This window comes from Abramis brama (assembly GCF_963993115.1).
Source record: "Abramis brama genome assembly, chromosome: 6".
In the NCBI taxonomy this organism is placed as follows: Eukaryota; Metazoa; Chordata; class Actinopteri; order Cypriniformes; family Leuciscidae; genus Abramis; species Abramis brama.
In genome coordinates this window covers 16338383-16364246 of record NC_139968.1, presented here as the reverse complement: position 1 = coordinate 16364246, position 25864 = coordinate 16338383, and the positions used below count along the sequence as shown (strand labels likewise).

General features: G+C 36.9%; 2 protein-coding genes across 2 annotated transcripts; both read left to right on the top strand.

Moving 5' to 3' along the window:
* Positions 1–2378: 2378 nt before the first annotated feature.
* On the top strand, positions 2379–11815 carry capn8 (calpain 8). Its single transcript, XM_084118097.1, has 21 exons — positions 2379–2670; positions 3935–4004; positions 5454–5572; positions 5755–5888; positions 6086–6254; positions 6636–6719; positions 6803–6888; positions 6967–7041; positions 7119–7279; positions 7373–7542; positions 8119–8130; positions 9500–9711; positions 9911–9947; positions 10029–10094; positions 10189–10246; positions 10374–10438; positions 10768–10836; positions 10997–11075; positions 11209–11325; positions 11438–11496; positions 11587–11815. Exons 1-21 carry the CDS (start codon positions 2434–2436, stop codon positions 11608–11610), a joined length of 2103 nt encoding a protein of 700 aa, XP_083974223.1. The 5' UTR covers positions 2379–2433; the 3' UTR covers positions 11611–11815.
* Positions 11816–14407: 2592 nt separating this feature from the next.
* On the top strand, positions 14408–25184 carry capn2l (calpain 2, (m/II) large subunit, like). The gene is made up of 21 exons (XM_084118098.1): positions 14408–14674; positions 16593–16662; positions 17355–17473; positions 17606–17739; positions 18647–18815; positions 18948–19031; positions 19113–19198; positions 20216–20290; positions 20389–20549; positions 21450–21619; positions 21757–21768; positions 21914–22125; positions 22215–22251; positions 22335–22400; positions 22491–22548; positions 22818–22882; positions 23026–23094; positions 23214–23292; positions 23372–23488; positions 23569–23627; positions 24746–25184. Exons 1-21 carry the CDS (start codon positions 14438–14440, stop codon positions 24767–24769), a joined length of 2103 nt encoding a protein of 700 aa, XP_083974224.1. The 5' UTR covers positions 14408–14437; the 3' UTR covers positions 24770–25184.
* Positions 25185–25864: the final 680 nt, after the last annotated feature.

Below are 25864 nucleotides of genomic sequence, written 5' to 3'. Positions count from 1 at the left end.
ACAACAGTGACCATATCTTATCTGACTGATCAAGAATTATTGCTGTAGCAATTTAATATTATACTACAATATATATAAAATACTATTTAAGCTACGTTTCAAACAATATATTATTGTTTAGCTACATAAAATAACATTTTATTTTTACTGCGGCGGAGCGCCAATATATAATTAAAGGATTTTTTGGTTATTTTTTGTTTTGTTTAATTAAGCTAATTGTACGAACATAATTATATTTGTTCATGCATGTCTATTCTGATATATTCTAGGCTACATAACGGAGAGACAAGCTCAATACTCGATTAGCTGCACAACAGCGTCACCTATTGGATATTAAAGGTGGTGCAGCCAGAGCATTGATTTCTACACAATTAGACGTGTCTAACTTAACCTTTTTTTTTTACAGTATATGGTCTGCACACGTTTTGATTCATGTTAATAAAATGCCTTGTCATTAAAGTATTTATTGTATTACTTGCAGCGAGTTATACAGTAAACTAAGCACTACTGGATAGACCTTGAACATTCTCAAATTAAGTTTTGATTTCCCTTGGGTGGAGTTTGACGTCCAGCTCCCCCTCGCTTGGACGTAAATGGGTGGAGCTAGACGTTTCAACCACACCCTCACCCTACAACTAAACGTAACTCCGCCCATTATGACCACAGAGGTGGAGCTGGTCGTCATCTGGCTCTGCAGTGAGCGCAGTTTTTGTGACTTTGTTGAGACATCAATCTCAACAAAGGAACGAAATTAGACGGCAACACTTTATCTATGTGTGAGACGAAGTTAGTGTTTCAGTTATGAAATTAGTTAACCATACTAACAAAAATGCAATATACAGAAAATAAAAGCTATAGTGTGAAATCCCAATTGCAACGTTTGGTGATGTAATTTAAGCATAAGCATTTGAATTTTTTTAGGACAGCGCAAATCGTAGTAGCCCAACCTAATAGTATCTATTAGGTTTTGAATTTGCATAATAAAACGCTTGGCCATGCACACCCCTTTAATGGTTTTGCCCTGGCCCCGTAATTCCAGTGAAGACAAATCTTGTTTCCTGCTCTGTCAATCCATAAATTAAGGTTAATATAGAAATGGTTACCGAGTCTGGAGTAAAAAACAAACAAAACTTGACTTGACAGAGGATGAACTGGAAGTAGGAGCTGTTAGGAAGGACTACATGTCATGCCTGTGGTTTTGACTCTAAATGTTTCACAAATCATATGGGTGTGATGTTTGGGTGTGTAGATCCAAGGGCGTAGATTTGGTTTGAACATTGTGGAGGTTGAAGTTTGGGTCTGCATATTTTTCATGTGATCATTGTATAAATATTGGGGGGGGGGGGGGGGGGGTTATCTCCCCCCCAACCCCCCCACAAATTACGCCCCTGTAGTAGATCCATAATATTTTTGCTAGTTGTTGTGGAAATGTGAAGCAACACTGGCATTATTCCTGCTGCTGCTATTATTGCTGCTGTTGGTTGTTGCTTCTGCTGCTGCTGTTATTGCTGCTGCTGTTGGTAATTTCTGTTTATGCCAATACATAAACGACACGCTGCTGTGAGCAAGTAAGACCTGCTGCTGCTGTACAATATAGCATACTTGAATTACCTGTAGCAGATCTATACAGGTGGAACTGGGGAAGGTGGAGGGTTTCTGAAAGCACGCTGCTACTGCTACAGCAAATGCTGACTAAGTGTTTGAAGGATGAGCAGCGAGCTCATTGGCTACTGATACAGCAGGAACCAATCAGCTGTGCTCTGTAGAGAATGATGTGATTGCAAGCAGACTGAGTTAAGGACCTATTAGTCTGCGCCATTAACGTACGACAGACTTATTTATCTCAAAAATATTTATAATTAGTGTCAATAAGCAGCAATTTCCCAATGTGACAATATGGGGAATGCCATCACAAAAGGCCAATGTGTATGTTTTGAGGGGGCAACAACACTGTAAAAGCTTCTTTTTTTTTTGTAGCCAAGACATTAAGGTATGAATAGAATTTGCATTTCATAATGAAACCTGAGAAATGTTCACTGGACTAAAATTGTGAAAACCAGCCCTGGTCTCCCAAAGAAAAAGAAAAAAAAGAACAATAGAAACAAAAGAGGTCTAAATTCAGTGTATTGAGTCACACTTTATACAAGACTCGTGTTAATTACATTGGTAAGTACTAAAGTAGTGAAATGAATATACTTTGAAAAGCGTCTGAAGTGATAAAGTAACGAAAAGCATATACTTGCTCAACAGTTTTCTTCACAGGGTAACATGATGCTAAACCAGTGTGAAAGCAACACCTGCCCCGATCCGCTGACAGGTGAGTGTGACTCCGCCCATGTTCACCATATAGCCTCTCTCACATTTAAACCAGCATCTGTCTCACACAAACACTCGGCAAGCTTCAGAGACACTAGAGGAAGACTACAGGGCAGCATGTCTAATATTGCAAAGGTTCTTTCTAGGAGGCAGGACAGAGGAGAAGGAGTGGGAACAAATGAGAATGCGGTTCCCTTCAATAAGCAGGACTATGAGAGCCTGAAGCGGGAATGTCTGGCGAAAAGAACCCTGTTCTGTGACCCGACCTTCCCTGCTGAATCCGACTCTCTGGGATACAATGAACTCGGCCGGTACTCCTTCAAGACCAAAGGAGTGCAGTGGAAGAGACCAAAGGTACTGTAAGGTCCTCTGTGTGTGTATGTGCTTCAGGTAAACCCTACGTTATGGGGACAGAATGTCCCCACACAAATGGCAATATCTGAAATCCTTGACCTTGTGGGGAAATTTTTTGTTCCCCATGAGGAAAAAAGCTCATAAATCATACAGAATGATGTTTTTTGAAAATGTAAAATTGCTAAAGTTTTCTGTGGCTTAGGGGATAGAATATACAGTTAAAATCATTATGCTAAGTCTCTGCTAAGTTATGTGTGTTTGCACAGGTGGAGTTTAGGCAAATATATAAAGGCGTGTTTTTGTGATCTTTGTTTGTTTTATAGAATCTTTTTTATAGAATCTTAAAAAATACTTTTTACCCTGTTACTTTAAAAAAAAGAAGAGTAAAATAAAAAAGTAGTGAGGTTAATTCAAGAGTAGTAAGGTACATTTAAAATATTAATATTAAATAGTATTATACAATTATAATATTTTTATATTGTTTTTTTCATCCTTGTGTGTTATAATTTTAATTACATATTTTTGTATTGTATTTTTTCAAGTCTTTAAGGTGATATTTCCATTCACAAGGAACAATGGGAGGAGTTTTAGTAATTAATAGGAGGTACTATTAAATAAAATCATTTTAAAAATGGTCAAATTCAAAATTCATGTTTAATTGCTGCCTTTGAATTTTAATAAAACCAAAGTGGAAAAAAAATTCCAATAACTTCAAGTAAAACGTTCATTGCACTTTTTTAACCACTTTGAATTGAATTACTAAATCAAGCTGAAATTCAAAGAGTAGAAATGACAAACATTTTAAAACAATATAGGTCTATATATATATATATATATATATATATATATATATATATAATAGAATAAAAATTAAAATGTTGATAGGACATGAAACATTTTTACAGCTTAGGCTATCTGATAATGCAAAACATGTATTGTTCTGTACGTGTGCGTGCATAGATACGCTCACTGTAACCGACGGCAGCTCAGGTGTTGGAAGGATCTTTGTGCGTGTGTGTGTGTGTGTGTGTGTGTTGATACTTACAACAACTATAGTTCCTGCTCATTGGTTTGCAATGTTATATAAACAAACACTTTTATCTGTATTTTTTTCTTTTATGAGTATAGTAGCAACCACACAATTGATCAACTGAACCTTTTAAATGCGCTGTTTGCTAAGAGCAAATAAAACATTGTTCATGTGTACCATTGCAAAACGTAATAATATCAATTGTAATTATGCTCAAATTTTTCGTTTTTAAAGGAGCTGTGCTCAAACCCCGAGTTCATTGTGGATGGCGCCAAGCGGACGGACATCTGCCAGGGAGCTTTAGGTAAGAAAATATCCTTTTGGTCACAGTAGTGTTCGGGTGTGGCCTGTAGAGGAATACAATGAATCATTTAGGATTCTCACTAACAGGGTGGTCAATACAGGTGAAGACATTATTACTGAAGTGCAGCATCAACAAACATGATGAATACGGAATTTCAGGATCGGTTGAATTTTTTATTATGATATCAAATGAGGTGTTTAGTTACCTGTAGGATATATGCTGGTGTGTCTGCTTTATGCTGACTTGAGTACACTGTCCTCCACCCCAAACTCACACAGACGCGTATTGTGCGGTGCTAACCACAATGACACAACGAATATAAACCCTTTACATGCGGCTTCACAAATATTCAAAACTTTTAATATGATAAACTAACACCATAGAGCCATTTTGTTTGTTCAAACAAAAAGAGATGTAAAATTGTACAGGAGGAAATGGTCATGGAAGAAATATGAGATGGGAAGAAAAATTATATTTCAATGCATTTTTCGTTCCCCCAAGAAATTCACAGCGAATGCAAGGTTATACAGGGAATGTGATATTTTTGCAAGAGAACACAAAAGTACCTAAAGGGACATGGTGGTAGATAAAAATATGTGCCGGGAAGAAAAAAAGTATGTCAATGCTTTTACGTTTCCCCCAAGAAAGTTCACGTTCCCCCCAAGAAAGTTCACGTTCACTCGCAAAGAGCTCAAAAGGTTTGCTAGCAAATGCAGTTTCTCAGGGGAACGCAAACTTTTGCTAGAGAACGCAAAAGCATTGACATATATTTGACATATATCCTCCCGTCACATTTTTTTTCCATCATCATGTCACTTTAGGGGCTCTGTACAAAAGTTGTGCAAGCTAATGAAAAGTTTCTCTGGAGAACGCAATATTTTTGCAAGAGAACGCAAAAGATGTGTAAGCAAATGTAAAGTTTCAATTCAACGCAATTTTTTTTTTTTTTTTGCAAAAGAACACAAAAGTTGTGCGAGCGAATGAAAGGTTTCTTGGGGGAGCGTAAAATCTGCAACGGAACGCAAAAGTTTTGCAAGCGAATGAGAAAGCACTGAAATATGGAGGATGTGATGTGGGATGAAATACATGCTCAAGTGTTAGTGGTAAGTAGTTAAGAATAAAGTATGGAGCAATAATAATAATGATGCTAGCTTCAGCAACCGCTAATTAACGTTACCTCACACTACAATTGCACAACTTCTGTAGTGAATAAACATGGGCGTGGTTAAAGACTTAAGCTTGAAGGTTGTAGGTTCAAATCCCACAATGGTTGATCCATGAACCATCAGGACTGAGCAATACAAATACGCCCTGGATACTCACTGAGCAAAACACTGAAGACCAGCTTGATCCTGCAAGACTATCACTGTGATTAAAGCACTGAAAGTTATTTTGCATAAAATAATTTGCTCAAGGCACAACAAATATTTAATGATGATACATTGGCAGGTGACTGTTGGTTGCTGGCAGCCATTGCATCTCTGACTCTGGATAATGAGATTCTGGAACGTGTAGTTCCACCTGGACAGAGTTTTACGGAGGACTATAGCGGCATCTTTCACTTTCAGGTCAGAACATATAAACCACATTGAAACCACAGAGTCCACATTGAAGATCTGGGATTTAAAATCTAATTTTAACCTGGGGGGAATGGTCAATACTTCATTTAAGTATTTCTTACGATGCACCATTATGATCATATTATATTAAAGGGACACTGTCAGACTGATGTATGTTCTCGTCTCTTCAGTTCTGGCAGTACGGCGTATGGGTGGATGTGGTCATTGATGACCGGCTGCCCACCAGAGATGGGAAGCTGCTGTTTGTTCACTCCGCCGAGGGCTCTGAGTTTTGGAGCGCTCTACTGGAGAAGGCCTATGCAAAGTGAGTGTGTGTGTTTATTCATCAAAAATGACCTGCTACTACTTACCTGAACTGCAATGTTGAACATAATACGAGTCATCTGAAACTCTTGGTAAACATTCTGCCTACAAACACAGCCTACAAAATACACAATGTTCATCCAACATCATATCCGTGACATTCCAACCGGTGACGCTGATTTCTACCTTGTTTTGAAGGGTAACCGGGTCATATGAAGCTCTGTCGGGAGGTACGACCACTGAGGGTTTTGAGGATTTCACCGGAGGCATCGCTGAGAACTATGAGCTGAGCAAAGCTCCTCCGTACCTGTTTAAGATCATGCAGAAAGCCCTGACGCTGGGCTCATTACTGGGCTGCTCCATTGATGTGAGTCGTATTCCACGCATTTTGAGCTGCAATAACTTCTCTATGGCATGAAGAAATAATGATTAATACATAATACATTCAGATAAATGTTTTGTTGGAGCTGTGGTATACTTAACAAACACACTTTAAATACCCAAATCCCTTATTTATGAAGATCCAGATTAAAGCTGGAGACTAATTTTCTTTTGAGACCGAACAATTTGCATGTGCTTCAAGGATGTTTTGTGTGTGGAAATATCAAATGTTAGCTCACTTGTGGCTGAATATTTAAGTATTAATTTCTTAAAAAGAAAATCTGACTAACCCAAACATTTTAAATGGTCGTGCCATTGCTCTAATGTGGGAAAAGCGAATAGAAATAATTAGTTCATTATTGAGCAGATTTCCAGTTCCTATGAGACGGAGGCGGTGACGAGTCTGAAGCTGGTGAAGGGTCATGCCTACTCCGTCACGGCCGCAGAGGAGGTCAGGCATCGCCACTGATGCTGAAATATGGATTCGATAGGAATAATTTGAAGTAGATCTAATGATTGTGACCTTACATGCAGGTTCACTTCAAAGGTAATTCGGTTGAACTGGTGCGTATCAGGAACCCGTGGGGTCAGGTGGAGTGGACAGGCCCTTGGAGTGATGAGTTAGTTCCCTAAACAGATCGTACTAGTTCAACATCAGTCTTTAGAGTCCTGTAAAATGTTTACCATCTCTTCCTCAGTTCAAAAGAATGGGATAGCATCCTACCAGATGAGAAAGCTAAACTGGATTATTCAGCTGAAGATGGAGAGTTCTGGTAAGAGAACTTGAGATTTTTTAACCCTCAACAACGTAACAAATACCTTGGTTGACGAATCTTCCTCGTCCTGTCAGGATGGCGTATTCTGACTTCATACAGCAGTTCTCCAAGTTGGAGATCTGTAATCTGACTCCAGACACTCTTTCAAGTGAGGATGTGAGTCGCTGGAGCTACAGCCAGTTTGAAGGCAACTGGAGGGTGGGCTCCACCGCAGGAGGCTGCAGGAACAACCCAGGTATATCAAATCAACATGCATGTGCTTGAAACCAAATTTGGTTTTAAAGTTGTTTTTGTTCCATCGTCCAACCATTTGGTTTCTCCTCTCTAGCTACATTCTGCTCAAACCCTCAGTTTGTGATCAAGCTGGAGGATGCAGATGATGATCCCTATGATGGAGAAGATGGATGCACTTTCCTTGTGGGTCTAATGCAGAAAGATGGTCGTAAAGACAAGAGGTTTGGACGAGACCTGAACACCATTGGCTTTGCCATCTATAAGGTAACTGGTTAAATACAATCAGTAATAACATTGCAACTGGAAACAACATTACCATCAACACCAAAGACAACTTCACAACCAACAGTACCACCAAACTTGCAACCACTTGTTCAGCAGTCTTGGTTCTAGAAGTGTCTTTCCTATTCATTTTCTCCATACAGATTTAAAAAATGTATGAACCAAACCAACCTGCTCCGAGATTAATCACAAAATTACTAAATTTTATTTTAAAATTATTTTTAAATTAAAACTATTTGAAAATAAAAACTCTTTCTCTTTAACTTCATGGGTAGTGCAGATCTTCACCTGGTGTTTGAATTCCAAAGGATTTTTTTCTGAAATATTGATTACTAGCCTCTGAGCTCATAGTACATATGTCTGGAAATATATATATATATAAAAAAATCTCTATGGAGAATGTGATTTTATTTCCAGAACCCGACTGTTGTACAACACATTATACAACACATTTTTTTCCATGAGCATAACCATCAACATTAACACAGAATATTTTTTTATCGTGAAAATGTATGAATTTGAACATTGAATAATATAATATTCTTTGGTGTTTTTCAGGTTCCAGATGAGGTGTGTATGTTTTGTACATAAGAGTAACTGGACACCACAAATGTAACCAGTCATTCTTTCATTTATACGATACTACAGAGCCCCTGAAGGGGCATGGTGATGATAAAAAATTAAATGGGAGAAAAAAAAAAAATTCAATGCTTTTGCAAAGTCTTTGCAAAACTCTCTCCTTTTGGGAGAGAACACAAAGTTTTTTTGAGGGAAAGCAATCCTTTGGGAGAGAACGCAAAGTTTGGGGGAACGCAATTCTTTGGGAGAGAACGCAAAGTTTCTTGGGGGAACGCAATCCTTTGGGAGAGAATGCAAAGTTTCTTGGGGGAACGCAATTATTTGCGAGAGAACACAAAGTTTCTTGGGGGAATGCAGTTCTTTGGGAGAGAACGCAAAGTTTCTTGGGGGAACGCAATTATTTGGGAGAGATGCCAAGTTTTTCAGAGGAACGCAATCTATTAGGAAAGAACGCAAAGTTTCTCGGGGGAAATCCATTGGGAGAGAATGCAAAGTTACTCAGAGGAATGCAATCCATTAGGATAGAACACAAAGTTTCTTGGGGGAACGCTATCCATTAGGAAAGAACGCAAAGTTTCTCAGAGGAACGCAATCCATTAGGACAGAATGCAAAGTTTCTTGGGGGAACGCTATCCATTAGGAAAGAACGCAAAGTTTCTCAGAGGAACGCAATCCATTAGGACAGAATGCAAAGTTTCTTGGGGGAACGCTATCCTTTGGGAGAGAACGCAAAGTTTCTCAGAGGAACGCAATCCTTTGGGAGAGAACGCAAAGTTTCTCAGAGGAACGCAATCCATTAGGACAGAATGCAAAGTTTCTTGGGGGAACGCTATCCTTTGGGAGAGAACGCAAAGTTTCTCAGAGGAACGCAATCCTTTGGGAGAGAACGCAAAGTTTCTCAGAGGAACGCAATCCATTAGGAAAGAATGCAAAGTTTCTTGGGGGAACGCTATCCATTAGGAAAGAACACAAAGTTACTCAGGGGAACGCTATCCTTTGGGAGAGAACGCAAAATTTCTCGGGGAACACAATCCTTTGGGAGAGAACGCAAAGTTTCTTGGGGGAACGCAATCCATTAGGAAAGAACGCAAAGTTTCTCAGAGGAACGCTATCCTTTGGGAGAGAACGCAAAATTTCTCGGGGAACACAATTCTTTGGGAGAGAACGCAAAGTTTCTCGGGGAACACAATCCTTTGGGAGAGAACGCAAAGTTTCTTGGGGGAACGCAATTCTTTGTGATCGAATGCAAAAGCATTAAAATATGATTTTGTAACATACTATTTCTTATATTTTTTTCCATCACCATACACCTATTTGGAACAAGTTTTCAGATATAATTTCATCCGTGTTTGTGTTGCAGTTCAAGGGTCGCAACAATATTCATCTCGGTCCTGACGTACTGCTGCGTCAGTGGTCCATTGCAATGAGCAGCACCTTCATCAACCTGCGAGAGATGAGCGAGCGCTTCAAACTGCCTCCTGGTGAATACGTCATCATCCCCTCCACTTTCGAGCCGCACCGCCAGGGAAGCTTCATACTGCGAGTGTTCACAGAGAAAGAGGCTGGTGCCAAGTGAGTTCCTAACTGTTCTAGTATTAGACCACATGGTGGTGTTGTTGCACGGGTTCTGTTCTGTCTAGAGTGGATAGTAACACTAACACATCTGCTTGATATGTGTTTGTCTGACCAATAAATAATAATTGTTCCTTAAACATTCTTGTATTTGCACCCAAATACATGACGGATGTATTTCTGACTCTCGTCCCTGCAGCCCGATGGATGCAGAGATCAGTGCAGATATAAAAAGGGTGAATTTATCATTTACAAACATAATATTATATTATATACATATTATTATTTTTTACTTACATTTTTTTCTTCTTTCCCAGCAATACATATCCGAGAGTGATGTGGACCCACATTTCAAACACCTTTTCAAACAGATTGCTGGAAATGTAAGGCACAATATATATATATATTTTTTTTTTTAGTTTTTGGTAATTATCATTTTATTTTTCCCAGTTGCATGATCTTATCTTTACTCTGCAGGACTCAGAGGTGTCTGTGTTTGAACTACAGCAGACCCTGGACAGTGTTATCTCGAAACGTAGGAAAACACACTTTTCTATTTTTATTTGCATTTGTATAAATATATTTGAATTTGCATTTGAAAGCCCCTTGTTCAACAGTCTGTGCTGGTCATTTTTTTCAATGTTTTGTGGTATTTCACACAGGAACCAATCTGAAGACAGATGGATTCAGTATGGAAACCTGTCGCCACATTATCAGCCTGCTAGATGTATCCTTACCTCACTAGATAATATGAATGTATAGATACCACATGGATTAATGTAGGGATTAATAATATTTTTGTCAGCCAAACCTCTTTGACTCTAAATATTTTCTACCCACTGAGATTTCAATAATTAAACAACACATTCGCATGGTCACGGTTCTCTGATGACTTTTTCCTATATCTTATATAATAAGTTTTATTATATAAATATAATATCATTAAGGAATTTAAACACGGATTATCTAAATGTTTTAAGTGTGCACAACATAGCATCCTTTCATTGTACTCATGTAATCATCATAACCCAGCTATAACCTTTGACCTCAGTCCAGAGAGATGGCAGCGGCAAACTTGGCCTTGTGGAGTTTCACACACTGTGGACAAAGATTCAGAGATATTTGGTATTATATTTAAATATTTCAGATAAATTAAAAAGAACTCTAATAACCGACAGGATATTTTGTGCATTCCTACCACAGAGCAACATTTTTGTTCTGATCAATTCTTAATTTTTTAGTGATGTTTATTATTGAATGTGGATTTTCTGTTATACCTCACCAGGAAATTTTTAAGAACCGCGATACAGACAACTCAGGCACTATGAGTTCGCATGAGATGAGAGATGCCGTGAAGGAAGCAGGTAATGAGTCTATGTTAGACAGACCATTGAAGATAATGAATTAAGAATACATTTCTTCTAAATGAGTATAATAATATATAGATCGTAATATAGAGTGAAGTAGCCTAATGCTTGCATGCATTTTTCTCTACAGGGTTCCAGCTGAACAATGAAGTACTTCAGGTGATAATCTCACGTTACGCCAATCAGCAGTACGCCATTGACTTCGATTGCTTCGTCGGCTGCCTGATTCGCCTGGAGATGCTCTTCAGTAAGTTTTGCTGAAGATTATCTAGAATGTTCAAATAAATTGCTAGAAATGGAATTATGAAAGTTTGTTTATTAGTGGTTTACTGTAACATTTTCACCTGTGCTCTACACAGAAATGTTTAAAACGTTCGATAAGAAGGAGACTGGGAAAATCGAGCTGGATATCTTGCAGGTGATGCACAAGTGTGACCATGGATGTTGATTTCTCTATCTTCTCAATGTAGCGTTATCATTTACAGATGTGTTGTTTTGTGTGTTGCAGTGGCTCTGCTTGGCCCTCAGTTGAAAATCCACTTATCATAATTCACAAGAAGTCCATTTCCTGCAATTAAACTGGAGGACACAGCAAATAAAGAACTGGACTGCTTTCAAAATGCAATTTGTTTATGGTTGATGGTTTATGGGCAATTTGTTTAATTTTTCATATTTACAAAGTAACTCATTTTGATGATTTTATGTCCTGTTTACAAATAAATACCATAGTTTCCACCAAAGCAACATAGTACATTGTTTCTACTGTAAAAATCATAAACTAATAGGCCATAGCATTGAATTATACCATGCATGGTATTTACATGGTGATACAATGGTATCTTGTTAGCGCATATAAAGACACAGATATCTACCTTATGATTTTTTTTTATAGGTGGCTGTGAATGTGCGACTTCCGATTTATTAGCCGCTAGGTAAATAAGAAGTAGGCTACGCTAAAACTATTTGCAATGCAAACGCAGGGCCGGCCCTGACCAATTTGCTGCCCTAGGCAAGATTTTACCTGGTGTCCCATGCATCGCAGCCCATTTCACCCCGTCATTGTGTTCATGATTGATTATTTAGCATATATATATATATATATATATATATACACACACACACATTACAGCCTAAACAGAAATACCAAGAGCATTACATCTGACATTCAAGTCAAGTCCCCATTTACTTTTATAGCACGGTTTACAATACAGATTTAATGTGAACTTTGCTATTTTGAATAAACCTGTAAATAAATATCATTACTAATTTTGGCAAATCAATTTTAAAAATGCCATATACAGTACAGGCCAAACGTTTGGAAACATTACTATTTTTAAAGTTTTTGAAAGAAGTTTCTTCTGCTCATCAAGCCTGCATTTATTTGATCAAGAATACAGAAAAAAAATAATAATATTGTGATATGTTTTGTATGTTACAATTTAAAAGAATTGGTTTTCAATTTATTATACTTTAAATTATCATTTATTTCTGTGATGCAAAGCTGAATTTTCAGCATCATTACTCCAGTCTATCCTTTAGAAATCATTCTAATATGATGATTCATTAAGTGGAAACAGTTCTGCTGCTTAATATTTTTTCATAACCTGTGATACTTTTTACGATACTTTGATGAATAAAAAAAAAAAAAAGAAAAAGAAAATGTTTTAAAAATAGAAATCTTTTGTAACAACAATATACACTACTAGTCAGTAATTTTTTTCTTTCTTTTTTTGAAATAAATCAATACTTTTATTCAGCAAGGATGTGTTAAATTGATAAAAAGTGATCGTAAAGAAGATTTATATAATTAGAAAATATATATATATTTTTTTAATAAATGCAGTTCTTTTTAACATTTTATTCATCAAATATATTAGGCAGCAGAACTGTTTCCAACACTCATAATAAATCAGAATATTAGAATGATAAGGATCATGTGACACTGAAGACTGGAGTAATGATGCTGAAAATTCAGCTTTGCACCATAGAAATAAATGATAATTTAAAGTATAATAAATTGAAAACCAATTATTTTAAATTGTAATAATATATCACAATATATATATATTTTTTCTGTATTTTTGATCAAATAAATGCAGGCTTGATGAGCAGAAGAAACTTCTTTCAAAAACATTAAAAATAGTAATGTTTCCAAACTTTTGGCCTGTACTGTATCCCCCCCAAAACTGCACAACTGTAGAGTAAAACATTAATAAAAAAAAGTGATAATAAAAAATGCGTCTTAAAACTGACATGATTGTTACAAAATCACACAGTCTGGGGCCACTGGAGAACTCAGAACAATTGCTAACATTAAGTTTAAGGTAACAAATAACTGCCATGAAATTATATCTTACTTCTATGCAATTAGATAAACTGTTCATTCACTACATCACTTTACCTCTGTCTTTATCCCCTTTTATCCTCTTCTCTTCTTTTGGCACTATCTATCGATGCACTTGTCTTTTATTCCAGTCCACAAAATTCCCAAGTATATGAAATGTGTGGGGGGTTTTTTTGTTTTGTTTTTTATCATAACGGGATAAATAATTTGTTGGCTAGAATTGTATAGGAATCGGATACTTCTTTAATTCTGTTATTAATACCAAATTTGTTTTGCATTGTCCTTGCTTTGACCAAGATCCTGTTTTGTGTTAAAAGTTGTCTTGACATCGCGTTTGTTAAGCGTCCATCAATGAAAAGGGGAAGGTTGTAAATTATGTTTAGGTAGCCTAATAGTTAAGCCGATAATTGGCTTAATGAATGTAGCCTACAGTATCTAGTGAAATCATGTAGCCCATGCAAGTAAACAATATAGAAATGTTTTGGTTGCACTTTATGCCGCGTTCCAGGCAACTTGTAAGGCAACCAGTAACCCGTGTTTTTCCAACTCGTAACTGGGAGAACATCGATCTAGTACGAGTTCACGGGTGGGAAGTCACGGGTTTGACTGCCGTTCCAGTGCACTTTCACGGGTATAAGGTTGGAAAAACACGGGTTACAGGTTGCCTGGAAGTGAACGCGGCATCAATTTACAGTATGTGTACTTAATTGTACTTACAGTGTACTAAGAAATACTAACATAAGGAAACTAAAGGTTATAAGTTTAGGGTTGGGTTGTTAGTATAGTTGCCCAGTTAGGCTACTGTAATATAATATGTACATGGGGAACAGGACTGTAAAATAAAGTGCTACCAAAGTTCTTTTTTTCAATAATAGCCCAAGAACTTGTGTCCTTTTATTGCACTTGTTCCCTACTGACGAAAGGCTAATCACGCCCCTGGCTACGCCCTCTCCAAACGCGCTGTGAGCTGAGGTGTGCGTGTGTTTTCACTGTTTGTTGTGACGGACGAGCAGAGATGTCAGGAATTGCGGCGAAGCTCCAGCAGAACAGGGCTCGAGCAGCGGGCATCGGTACCAACGCTCAAGCGGTCAAATTCCTCAACCAGGACTACGAGGCGCTCAAGCGCGAGTGTCTGGAGTGCGGACGCTTATTTCAGGATGACACATTTGAAGCCAATGCATCTGCGCTCGGGTTCAACGAACTGGGACCAAACTCCTCTAAAGTGCGCGGGGTTGAGTGGATGAGACCAAAGGTGGGTGTAATACAATCCTTTTATATTTCAAAATATTTAATAATAATAATAAAACTGAAATTGCACTGGTTAAACCTATTGTAGCTATTCCATGCTTTGATATCTTTGGCATCATTTCCCTTATTTGCATGTTTGAAGTAGGCTATTCATCCCCATAGTAACACATAATGGACTTTCTTCTCAAACCAAGTTAAAATCTCAACTACTTTTCTTACTGTTTTGCTCTAGGCCATCACACCTTGCTCATCTGGTCTTAGATGAGTTGTTCTGTGTTTGGTAAATATCTGGGTGTGTTCACCATCATTTGTTTGTCTGAGGCACTATGAACAGGAAGCGTCACTTGTCCATAGTTATAGGTCTGTCAGAGCATTGTACTGAGAGATGAATGTGATTTCAGAAAAACAAATACACATCAGTGTGTTTTCAAAAACCACCCAGGCAGCCATGAAAGAACAAAAGGTCTACACTAATGACCATGTAAAGCCATTGTTAGTCTGAACCTGACAAACTGCTTCACTGCCAGACAGACCAGCAAATTATAGGAAGATATGCTCACCCAAGATCATTTAAAATTGTGCATGCACTGCTTTGTGAGCCGCGTTATGCATTACTGGTTGCCAGAAGACCTTTTAGCGTCAATTAGAGTAAATATGATCCTTACAGCTGGGATGATGGATGGTTATTGTTGTATTCAAGAATGGTGTCAGGTAGACTCACAGCTTTTTTTCCCCAGAGGTATAACTGTATTCAAACAATTTTTAGAATAAATATCGTGGCCTAATGGTTAGAGAGTCGGACTGCGGGTTCGATTCTCAATACTGGTTGGAAATGACTGAGGTGCCCTTGAGCAAGTCACCTAACCCCCAATCGCTCCCCGGGCGCCACAGCAAAATGACTGCCCACTGCTCTGGGAGTGTGTGTGTGTGTGTTCACTACTCACTTCTCCTAATATTTGGCTATATCCAACATTTTTCAACCCTGTTATGACTTGCCCCCTAATAGAACATGTCACATTCATTAAAATCATAACACTTAAGAAAAAACAACATTTGGTAGGAGGACAAAATAATCTAATTTTCATTGTCAAATTTTTACACAAATTTCAGAGTTGACTGCTTAACCATCCACCCTGTGACTCATGTTATTGTAATAAAAATGACTAATCAAATATTTTTCTTTAAGGTAAATGTATGTTAATCAATAACTATACACCGAATTATAAGCTAATTTTGCAACCCTGTTTCTGCATTTCTCCCGTTATAGAAAATGTAACTTAAAATTCAAACACCCAAGAAGACATATAATTTGAACCCTTTCGATGATGGGAAGATACAATTAATTTTCATTGTCAGTTTTTACACAAATTTCAGAGTTGACTGCTCAACCATTCAACAATGTTACTCAGGTTATTGTAATAAAAATGATCAAGCACGTATACACTTTTTAATTTATGGTAAATATAGGTTAATCAGTAACTACAACCCAAAAGAATAACCACAGAATATCTAGCTACTGAGTTATGTTTTATCTAAGCTAATTTTGCAACCCTGTCCTGCATTTCCCTCCTGTTATAAAAAATGAAACTTAAAATTGTAACACCCAAGAGGACATATCATTTGGACCCTTCTAATGGCGGGTAGATAAAATGACTTTAATTTCCTTGGCTCAACCGTTCAACCCTGTTACTTAGGTCATTGTAATAAAAATGACCAAGCAAATATTAAAATAACCACAAAATATCTAGCTCCTTCTTAGTTATATGTTATTTAAGCAAAGTTTTCTACCCCATTACTTGGCCCTATTTTGTTTCCTATTGTATGGAGCCTTGTGTTTGCTCATGTTGATTCAGCAATTAACTCATCTCTTGTTAAGGTAAACCTGTGATTCATGTTTTTGAAATGCATGTTTTGTCATCCAGCAACTGACGTCCAACCCAACGTTCATTAGTGGAGGAGCGACCAGAACTGACATCTGCCAGGGTGCTTTGGGTGAGTCCATTTACCTGTAATATTAGCCTATTGTTGAGCTGCTGAAACTTTAGAAATGTTGATAACAAAAGATCATGTATAGAACTGCCCCATAGCTATAGAATGGCCATCAGAAGACACAAAAGCATTTTTTCTGGTTGAGGGAGTTTGAAAATCATCAGATTTGCACAAGGAAAACACCCTGTTTTAACACACTAATTCAATATGATCCATTTTTTTTTAAATTATTATTACATTGTCTATTTCCTCATATCTGGGAATTATATTAATTACATATCTTAAAGAACTATTCTGAAATGAAAATAACTACCAGGCTCAGTAGAACAGAAGTCCTATGGTAGAATATGGAAAAAGCAAAACTTTTTTGTGTAGGTTGCAACTCTAAATCCCAAACAAACACATAAACACAACCTGTCCAAACCGGCTTTATTCCATACAATCCAAACAATTTTGTGCTTTTTTCCTATCTTGGATCAAACGCCACGGGTTTTTTCACAAACAAACATGTCCCTATAGTTTTCCACTCTATCTGAAATTCTTTGGGACTGATAAGAATCACAATCATGCTGCATTTGGTGAATTGATTCCACATACTGGCTATAAAGAAAACGTCTGTGATGCAAATGAGTTTGCAAAGTGTGTAGGAGGAGCAGGAATAATAGGAAAATCACATCTCCCTTCTGGTTTTCCAGGTGACTGTTGGCTTCTAGCTGCCATCGCTTCTCTCACCCTGAACCAGGACGTCTTCGGCCGCGTCGTCCCATCTGATCAGACTTTTGACGGAGGCTACGCTGGAATATTTCATTTCCAGGTTAATAGCCTCTCGTCACATAAAAGCCAACAAACCAAAAATATCACGACTGATTTTGTTTTTTTATGGGCATTTTCCATGAAGACGTTTGTCAAATGTTCCATTGTTCACATATGTCCATTGTTTCTTCAGTTCTGGCAGTACGGTGATTGGGTGGACGTGGTCATTGATGACCGTCTGCCTTCAAGACAAGGAGAGTTGCTGTTCGTCCACTCCGCCGAGGGCTCTGAGTTTTGGAGCGCTCTGCTGGAAAAGGCCTATGCAAAGTGAGTATTTGTAGATTAAAAGTATTTCTAGCTCAGTAGATTAAAAGTTGTAGCCTCAAACTCATTTAAACTAATAAAGAATAAAGAAATTAAGTGAAGAACCTTTAATATCCATAGAACCTTTCCATTCCACAAAAGGTTCTTTAGATTATTAAAATGTTCTTTATACTTAGATTGTTTACACCTGGTATTAAGATGCGTTTTGGTTGATCGAATCACAAGTGGACGATGCTAAGGTGTAAACGGAGTCTAAAACGTTTTTATTTTTGTCCACTTTCAACCACTTCCAGAGGTAGTTGAAAACACAATAGCTTTTGTAGTGTAAACGCTCATGTGATTGAATGTGTTCAAACAGCCATACAAGACACCTACTCTCCGCCTACTGACCTAACGCGTAAACATTATGGGAAGCGCACTAGCCAAACGGGATTTAAACTTTGTCAGCTGAAAACCCAAGTTTAGTTTGAAGATAAAAACATACCAAGCACAATGTTCTCTCACCATTCCTGATTTCTAACACACACTTACCGCGTTCGGTCTTGTAAATTGCTCTAGCTTATTTCGTCCATTAGATCGAAAGATCTGAAAAAGCCCATACATTAACCCGCCGATAGACCCTCCCCTCGAAGAAATCAGGACAGAAGTGGTCGAAAGTGGACAAATAGACAGATTAAAACACCAGGTGTAAACGGGAATGTGTCTCCCTCGTCTACTAGTGATCCGATCGACCTAAACGCATCTTAATACCAGGTGCAAACAGGGCCTAAGAAAAATGGTTATTTTAAGAACTTATCACTGAATGGTTATTTTGGAAACCAGAAATGGTAATGGTATTTTAAAGAGTATAGCTTGACTAAATGGAGTAGACCTCATAAATAAAAGCGAAAAACTACTTCCTTGTCCTCAGGCTGAACGGCAGCTATGAAGCTCTCTCTGGTGGCACCACCACAGAGGGATTTGAGGATTTCACCGGAGGCATCGCTGAGGTCCACGAATTGGCGAAAGCAAGTCCAAATCTCTTCAAAACCATCCAGAAGGCTTTGAGCTGGGGCTCACTGCTGGGCTGCTCAATTGACGTGAGAAACTTCATATTTATGTGTAACCTTGTAATTATTAGCAGTTTGAAACCGGATCTGTTATTTAACTGTCAGTGAACTGTAAATAAAAGTCATGTGTAACCGGTTCTGTTTTGTTTCCGTTTGCTGTAGATTACAAGCACTGCAGATTCAGAGGCAATTACTAGTCAGAAACTGGTCAAAGGACACGCCTACTCTCTTACAGGAGCCGAAGAGGTCGGTGTTGAGGAGTATTATTAAGCATTTCTATGTCATAGGTTTGCATAGGTCATTAAATGTTGCCCGGTGTCTGCACAGGTGGAGTACAAGGGCGTGTTAACCAAACTGGTCCGGATCAGGAACCCCTGGGGGCAGGTGGAGTGGACCGGACCCTGGAGTGATGGGTGTGTAAACCGGTGTTGGCTTCAAAACACACAATGTGACATGTCTGCAAATTGATTAGCACATAATTCTGGAATCCGACTGAGGAAAAGAGGTTATGCAGGTTGGTGTTGCGGAAAGTAACGACACCCACCCTTGGCTTCTTTCGGACATGTTTACTATAGGAGAGACCTGAGTTGCTATGGGAACTCTGTTTAAGCCCTTGTGCCCTCAGGTGTTGGAAGAACAGGTTCAGTGCCGCCCATCCTCCTTGTCACGCAGAGTACACCTAACAACTCAATAAAGCTTTTCCTTGTTTCACAACTAAATCAACAGACTATAACATACTTAACCTATTTACACTTGACTCATTCAATTTTTTAAATTATTTTTATATAATTTATATTATAATTTTTGAATATATATATATATATATATATATATATATATATATATATATATATATATATATATATATATATATATAAATAATGTTGTATTATACAGTATATTTTATAATACAAAAAAAAAGAAATAATATAAATGAAAATAAAAAATGAAATAAGCAAGGATGCATTAAATTGATCACAACTGACAGTAATATTAAAATAAATGCTGCTCTTCTGATCTTTCTATTCATCAAAGAATCCTGAAAAAAACGTATCACGGTTTCCACAAAAATGTTAAAGGGATAGTTCGCCGTTAAATTTGCTGTTAATTTTGATGCTGAAAATTCAGCTTTGATCACAAGAATAAATTACATCTTAAAAAATATTACAATAGAAAACAGTCATTTTAAATTGTAATCATATTTCACAATATTACTGTTTTTACTGTATTTTTTATTAAATAAATGCAGTCTTGGTGAGAAAAAGAGACTTCTTTTAAAAACATAAAAATCTTACAGACCCCAAACTTTTGATCAGTAGTGTGTGTATACAGTACATACATAGAAAATAGCTTTTTTTTCATGCTGGATTTAACAATTTAGCTATATAATGACCTGCAAATTCCCTGAACATCATGTGATTGGTCTATAGGTCGACAGAATGGCGTCAGGTCAGTGACAGTGACCGTGAGAAACTGAGCTCCAAAGCAGAAGATGGAGAGTTCTGGTAATCTGCAAATGTTTTATTTATTCATTTTTCTACATTTTTATTTAGCATTTTTCCTGTTCTGCTGATCATTGATAAGATATATCTCTGCATTCCAGGATGTCATACTCAGATTTCCTGCGTCATTACTCGCGGGTGGAGATCTGTAATCTGACCCCTGATGCTCTGTCAGATGACAGCGTCAATAAGTGGGCGCTGTCTAAGTTTGATGGCAACTGGAGGAGAGGATCTACTGCTGGAGGCTGCAGGAACTTCCCAAGTAATTAACTGAATCTACTGCCTGATATATTACATTATATCATTTTATATTATGTATGGAAGTGAATCTTTTACCAAGAATACAAAAAAAGAATACTAAAAACAACAAAAAGCAAAACAAAATAATACTAAACAAAATCAACAAAAAAGAAAACAAAAGAATATAAAAAATAATAGCAAAAAAACAGCAAAAAGGAAACAAAATAATATAAAACAAAAACAACAGCAAAAAACTAAACAAAAACAACTAAAAAGAAAAAGGAACAACAAACCAAAACAACAGCAAAAAAAACTAAATAAAAACTAAACAAAAAAAATTATAGGAAAAAAAAAGAACAAACAAAAACAACAGCAACAAACAAAAAGATACTAAACAAAAACAGCAAAAAACAAAACAAAAGTATACTCAACTAAAACAACAACAAAAAAACTATAAAAAATAAACAAAATTATAATAGGAAAACAAAAGTACATGAAACAAAAACAACAGCAAAAAACAACAACAAAAGGTTATTTTACTAAAACAACATACAAAAGCTAAATAAAAAAACTAAACAAAAAGAAATAAAAATGGAAGAAACAAAAGGATTTTCAACTAAAACAACAGCATAAAAAAAACTAAACAAAAAAAGAAAACAAAAGAATTACAAACAAAAACAACGGCAAAAAAACCCCCAAATACTAAAAATAAAAACAGCTCAAAACAATAACAAAAACAAAAGTATACTAAACAAAAACAACAGCAAAAAAAAAAAAAAACAAAACAAAGGATACTAAACAAAAACAACAGCAAAAGGTAAAACAAAATAATACTAAACAAAAAACATTTTGTGTTTAATATTTTAAAGTACCATTTATTACAACAGAAGCCGTGTGTTTGACCTTGTTTTGTTCCTGGCAGACTCTTTCTATATGAACCCTCAATTCTTGATCAAGCTGGAGGAGGAGGATGACGACCCGGCCGATAATGAAGTGGGATGCAGCTTCGTTGTGGGTCTGATCCAGAAGAACCGTCGCAAAATGAGAAAGGCCGGAGAGGACATGCACACCATTGGCTTCGCCATCTACGAGGTGAGCAGCCTAACACTGTCTACACACTGGAAGTTTACTCACACAAGTCTGATCCACTTTCCAGCTTATTCTGGCCAAGAACAGTGATAAGAACTGATTATTTCACAAACATAAATCTCTCTTATTGTTGTCCACAGGTTCCTCAAGAGGTATGGACTGCACATACTGAAGCACAAAATGACCAGAAATACAGTACAAATTCCACTAGTGTCTTCATCAGTTCCTCTTAAAGAGACAGTTCACCCAAAAATTAACACCAATAATCAAATTTCTTATTGAAACATTCTGTTGTAGTTTGTCGGGCAGAGGAACGCCCACCTGGATCGTAACTTCTTCGTGCGACATGCCTCGGCGGCCCGTTCTGAGACCTTCGTCAACTTGCGGGAGGTGTGCTCTCGTTTCTGTCTGCCCCCCGGCGAGTATCTCATCGTCCCGTCCACCTTTGAGCCCAACAAAGATGGAGACTTCTGCGTGCGCGTCTTCTCCGAAAAACAGGCAGAGTTCCAGTGAGTTCCTGGATTATTCTGGCTCACAATATTTAGATTAGTCCTAACGAAAGTTTCTGTCTCCTCACTGAAATGTGTTTGTTTTTTAGAGAGCTTGATGACCCTGTCGAGTGCAAGGTTCCAGAGGTACATTTTATGCACCATGTTCAATATGAATATAATACTGTATTATGACACAAACATGCATTATTTAAATTTTTATCATGCAGATTGATGTGAAAGAGGGGGATATTGACAGCCGGTTCAAGAGTCTGTTTGGACAGCTTGCTGGGACCGTGAGTATTACAGGATAATGATTTAATTTATGCTATTTTGGTTCATATTAATTTCTCGAAAACATATCCAATCATTTTTCCTTCCACAAGGACGCTGAAATCTCACCATTCGAGCTGCAAAATATCCTGAACAAAGTGATATCTAAACGTAAGCTTTTTTAACACTTTTTACAGGCCAGATTACTTTTGTAAATTATATAGTGAATCATGTATTTATATAGTAATATAATTAATTAATATAATTTGTGATTTATTTAAAAAATATAAAAATTTAAAAAATGTAAAAATAAACAATTTACAACAATAAATAAATGTAAATAGATAAATTATATATATATATATATATATATATATATATATATAATTTATTTATTTAATATATATATATTATTGACCAATTTTTTATCTTTTTTTAAGGCAAAGACATTAAAACTGATGGATTTAGTTTGGACACTTGCCGCAACATGGTCAACTTACTGGATGTATCCTTTTGAATAAATGCACAAGATTTGATGGACTGGACCATGGAGTTTTACTATAATAATTAGAAATGACGCAAAGAATGTTTGGTTGATGTATTTCTACTAGTTGTTCTAGTCTATTCTTTCCTTTATTGATGTCTCAGAAAGACGGCAGTGGAAAACTGGGCTTGACTGAATTTAAAATTCTCTGGACTAAAATTGAGATGTACCTGGTATGTTTTCATGCTTCTATCATTTTCATTTTTTGTACAATCCAACTTCGAAAGCAACATTTTGTATATTTATATAAAATGTCGTAACATTGCGATCCGCCTGTGTTTGTCTTCTGTAGGACATTTACTGTAAAATTGACATTGACAAGTCAGGCACAATGAGCTCTATGGAGATGAGAGGAGCCGTGGAGAAAGCAGGTCAGATCTTGTGTCTTAAAGGTACAGTTCAGCCAAAAATGGTAATTATGCTATCATTTAATGGTGTTTTTTTGTACAGGCTTCTCTCTGAGCAACCCTCTACACCAGATCCTGGTGGCGCGCTACAGCGACTCCGATCTCACCATCGACTTCGACAACTTCGTGGGCTGTATTATGCGTCTCGAATGCATGTTCAGTGAGTGTCTGATAAAGAGCGCCATTTGAATAAAGACTGATATGTAAATTGTGCATTTATATCTAAATTCTCATTTGCAGAAATATTTAAAATGCTGGACAAGGACAAGAATGGCACAGTAGAGCTGAACATGATGGAGGTTGGTGTCTTTGTTAGTCATGCGACACGCAGTGACACTTCTAGGATGATCTAGAATCGTGGCATGTTTATGAAGAAAACCATTTTTGTTCAGTTATCATCTTGGTGAATTTCCATTTTCCCCAAATGATGAGTCAAAAAAGACTATTGTTTTATTACTTTATGACTGTAATTCTAATTCACATCTCTACACTCTTAGAAAGGAAGGTTCTAGGGTTCTTGACTCAGTTTTGTTTAATTGGTTATTTCATTTTTTTCTAAGTTTTAATGTATGTTTATGAGCTGTTTAATTCATTAAATTTCATGAAATTAAAAATGAACTAAAACTAAATTAAATAATTAAAACTAAATCCATAAAATGATCCCATGATGGGGACCTTAAAATGTTCTATATATGAAGCGTCTGACGGAACTCTTTAAGGTTCTATGTAGAACCTTCTTCCAAAGGCCCATTCACACCAAGGACGATAACTATAACAATTAAGATGTAGGTCTTCAAATCATTCTAAATATAAAAAAATAGCAGAGTTCACACCACTATTATAACGATAACGGCACAGAGAATGATTGAAAAACACATTGACAGCCAATCAGAATCCACCCTGCTTTAAGAGCTCGAGCATTTAAAGTGAAAGACGACAAATATGCAGCGCACGCTTATAATAAACAGAACAATATCATCCGCTGGTGTGGACGCTAATATACTTATTGTTATAGTTATCATTTTTGGTGTGAATGGGACTTAACAGTGTAGAAATGGAAGGTCAAGTTGAGCGCATTGCATTGTGGGATGCAGTATTCCATCTTTCTATTCAATGCACAATACAGATAATGTGTTTACTGTGCACAGTATATACTACACTGTAAAGAAATATATGATCAATAAGTTATGACAACATGTGTTTTTACATTGCTTTAACTCATCAAAATAAGTTATACTAGATTAAGTGAGTTTAATGTAATTTAGGTTGAAATGACTTAAACATCCAAGTTGGTTGTACTTAAAAATGTAAGGCAGCAGTGTATATATTGCAGCAACAGTTATAAAATTGTTATGCTCTTCCAAATATATCGTTCCCAGTCGATTGACTCTGAAATGTATTTCGTCTCCCTCTCTAGTGGCTGAATTTTTCCATGCTTTGAGGGAAATGAGCAGATTCTGGACCGCTGGGAGGAGATCTGACCAGTTTCTTATGCATCGCTCTAACATTGACATCTACTGGAATTACTAAGTGACAGAAGAAAAAAAGAAAAACTGATGTCGCTATTTGCGTCATAATGTGAAATGCAATGTAATGCTACATGTTCTCCAGACTCAGGCCTGCATCAAACTGATCATCACCATCTTCATATAGTAAAAATGGGTTTCTGTGCAGTTAATAGAAATCATTTCATGGTGGTTCAGCTTGGTGGTAGGTATTACTATAAAGAATACTATGATAAAAGAATAATACTTTGATGATAGATGACAAAAATATGTTAGATACAAACGACTATTTTATGTTTCTATTTCTAAAAATGTAATCATGAACGCAAATAAATTGTCTGACTTTAAGGACACTGTTAATGACAGCAGCACTTCTTTCTACAACAAAAACAACAACAACAAAAAAGATCTAGCCAGATGAAGAATCTCCTTAGTGAACAAAACATATAGAATGTGTGTGCATGTGTGGTCCAGGTAAACCCTACGTTATTGGGTCAAAATGTCCCCACAAGGATAATTATACCATTCATTTCTTGCTTAACAAGAATCAAAACAGCTTATAAATCATACTAAATTATGTTTTTTTAAAAATGTAAAATATGACAATGTGCATAAATGTGTGTTCCCTTTTTGTCTCTCATCTATTCTTCTTTATAATACTTGAATGCCAGTTACGATTTCAACTGATTGTAACAATTTCAATCGATTGTACTTACATTCACAAATCAAAAGCCATCCATCCATCCAATCCTCTCACAAAGAATATCCCAGCATCTCAGGCCGCAGTTGGGGAAAACACCCTGGACAGGGGCCAGTCCATAGCAGGGTTCTCCAATTCACCTATCCTGCATGTCTTTGGACTGTGGAGGAAGCTGGAGTACCCGGAGGAAACCCATGCTAAGGCCATCCTTAAAAATATTCTTGTTTGCTAACCCGACCGACCCTGTCAATTTAGTACCGACCCAATTATTATTTTTTCCCTTTTAGTCCGACCGACTTGCCGGTTGTAAAATGCGTTAAGACCGACCGAT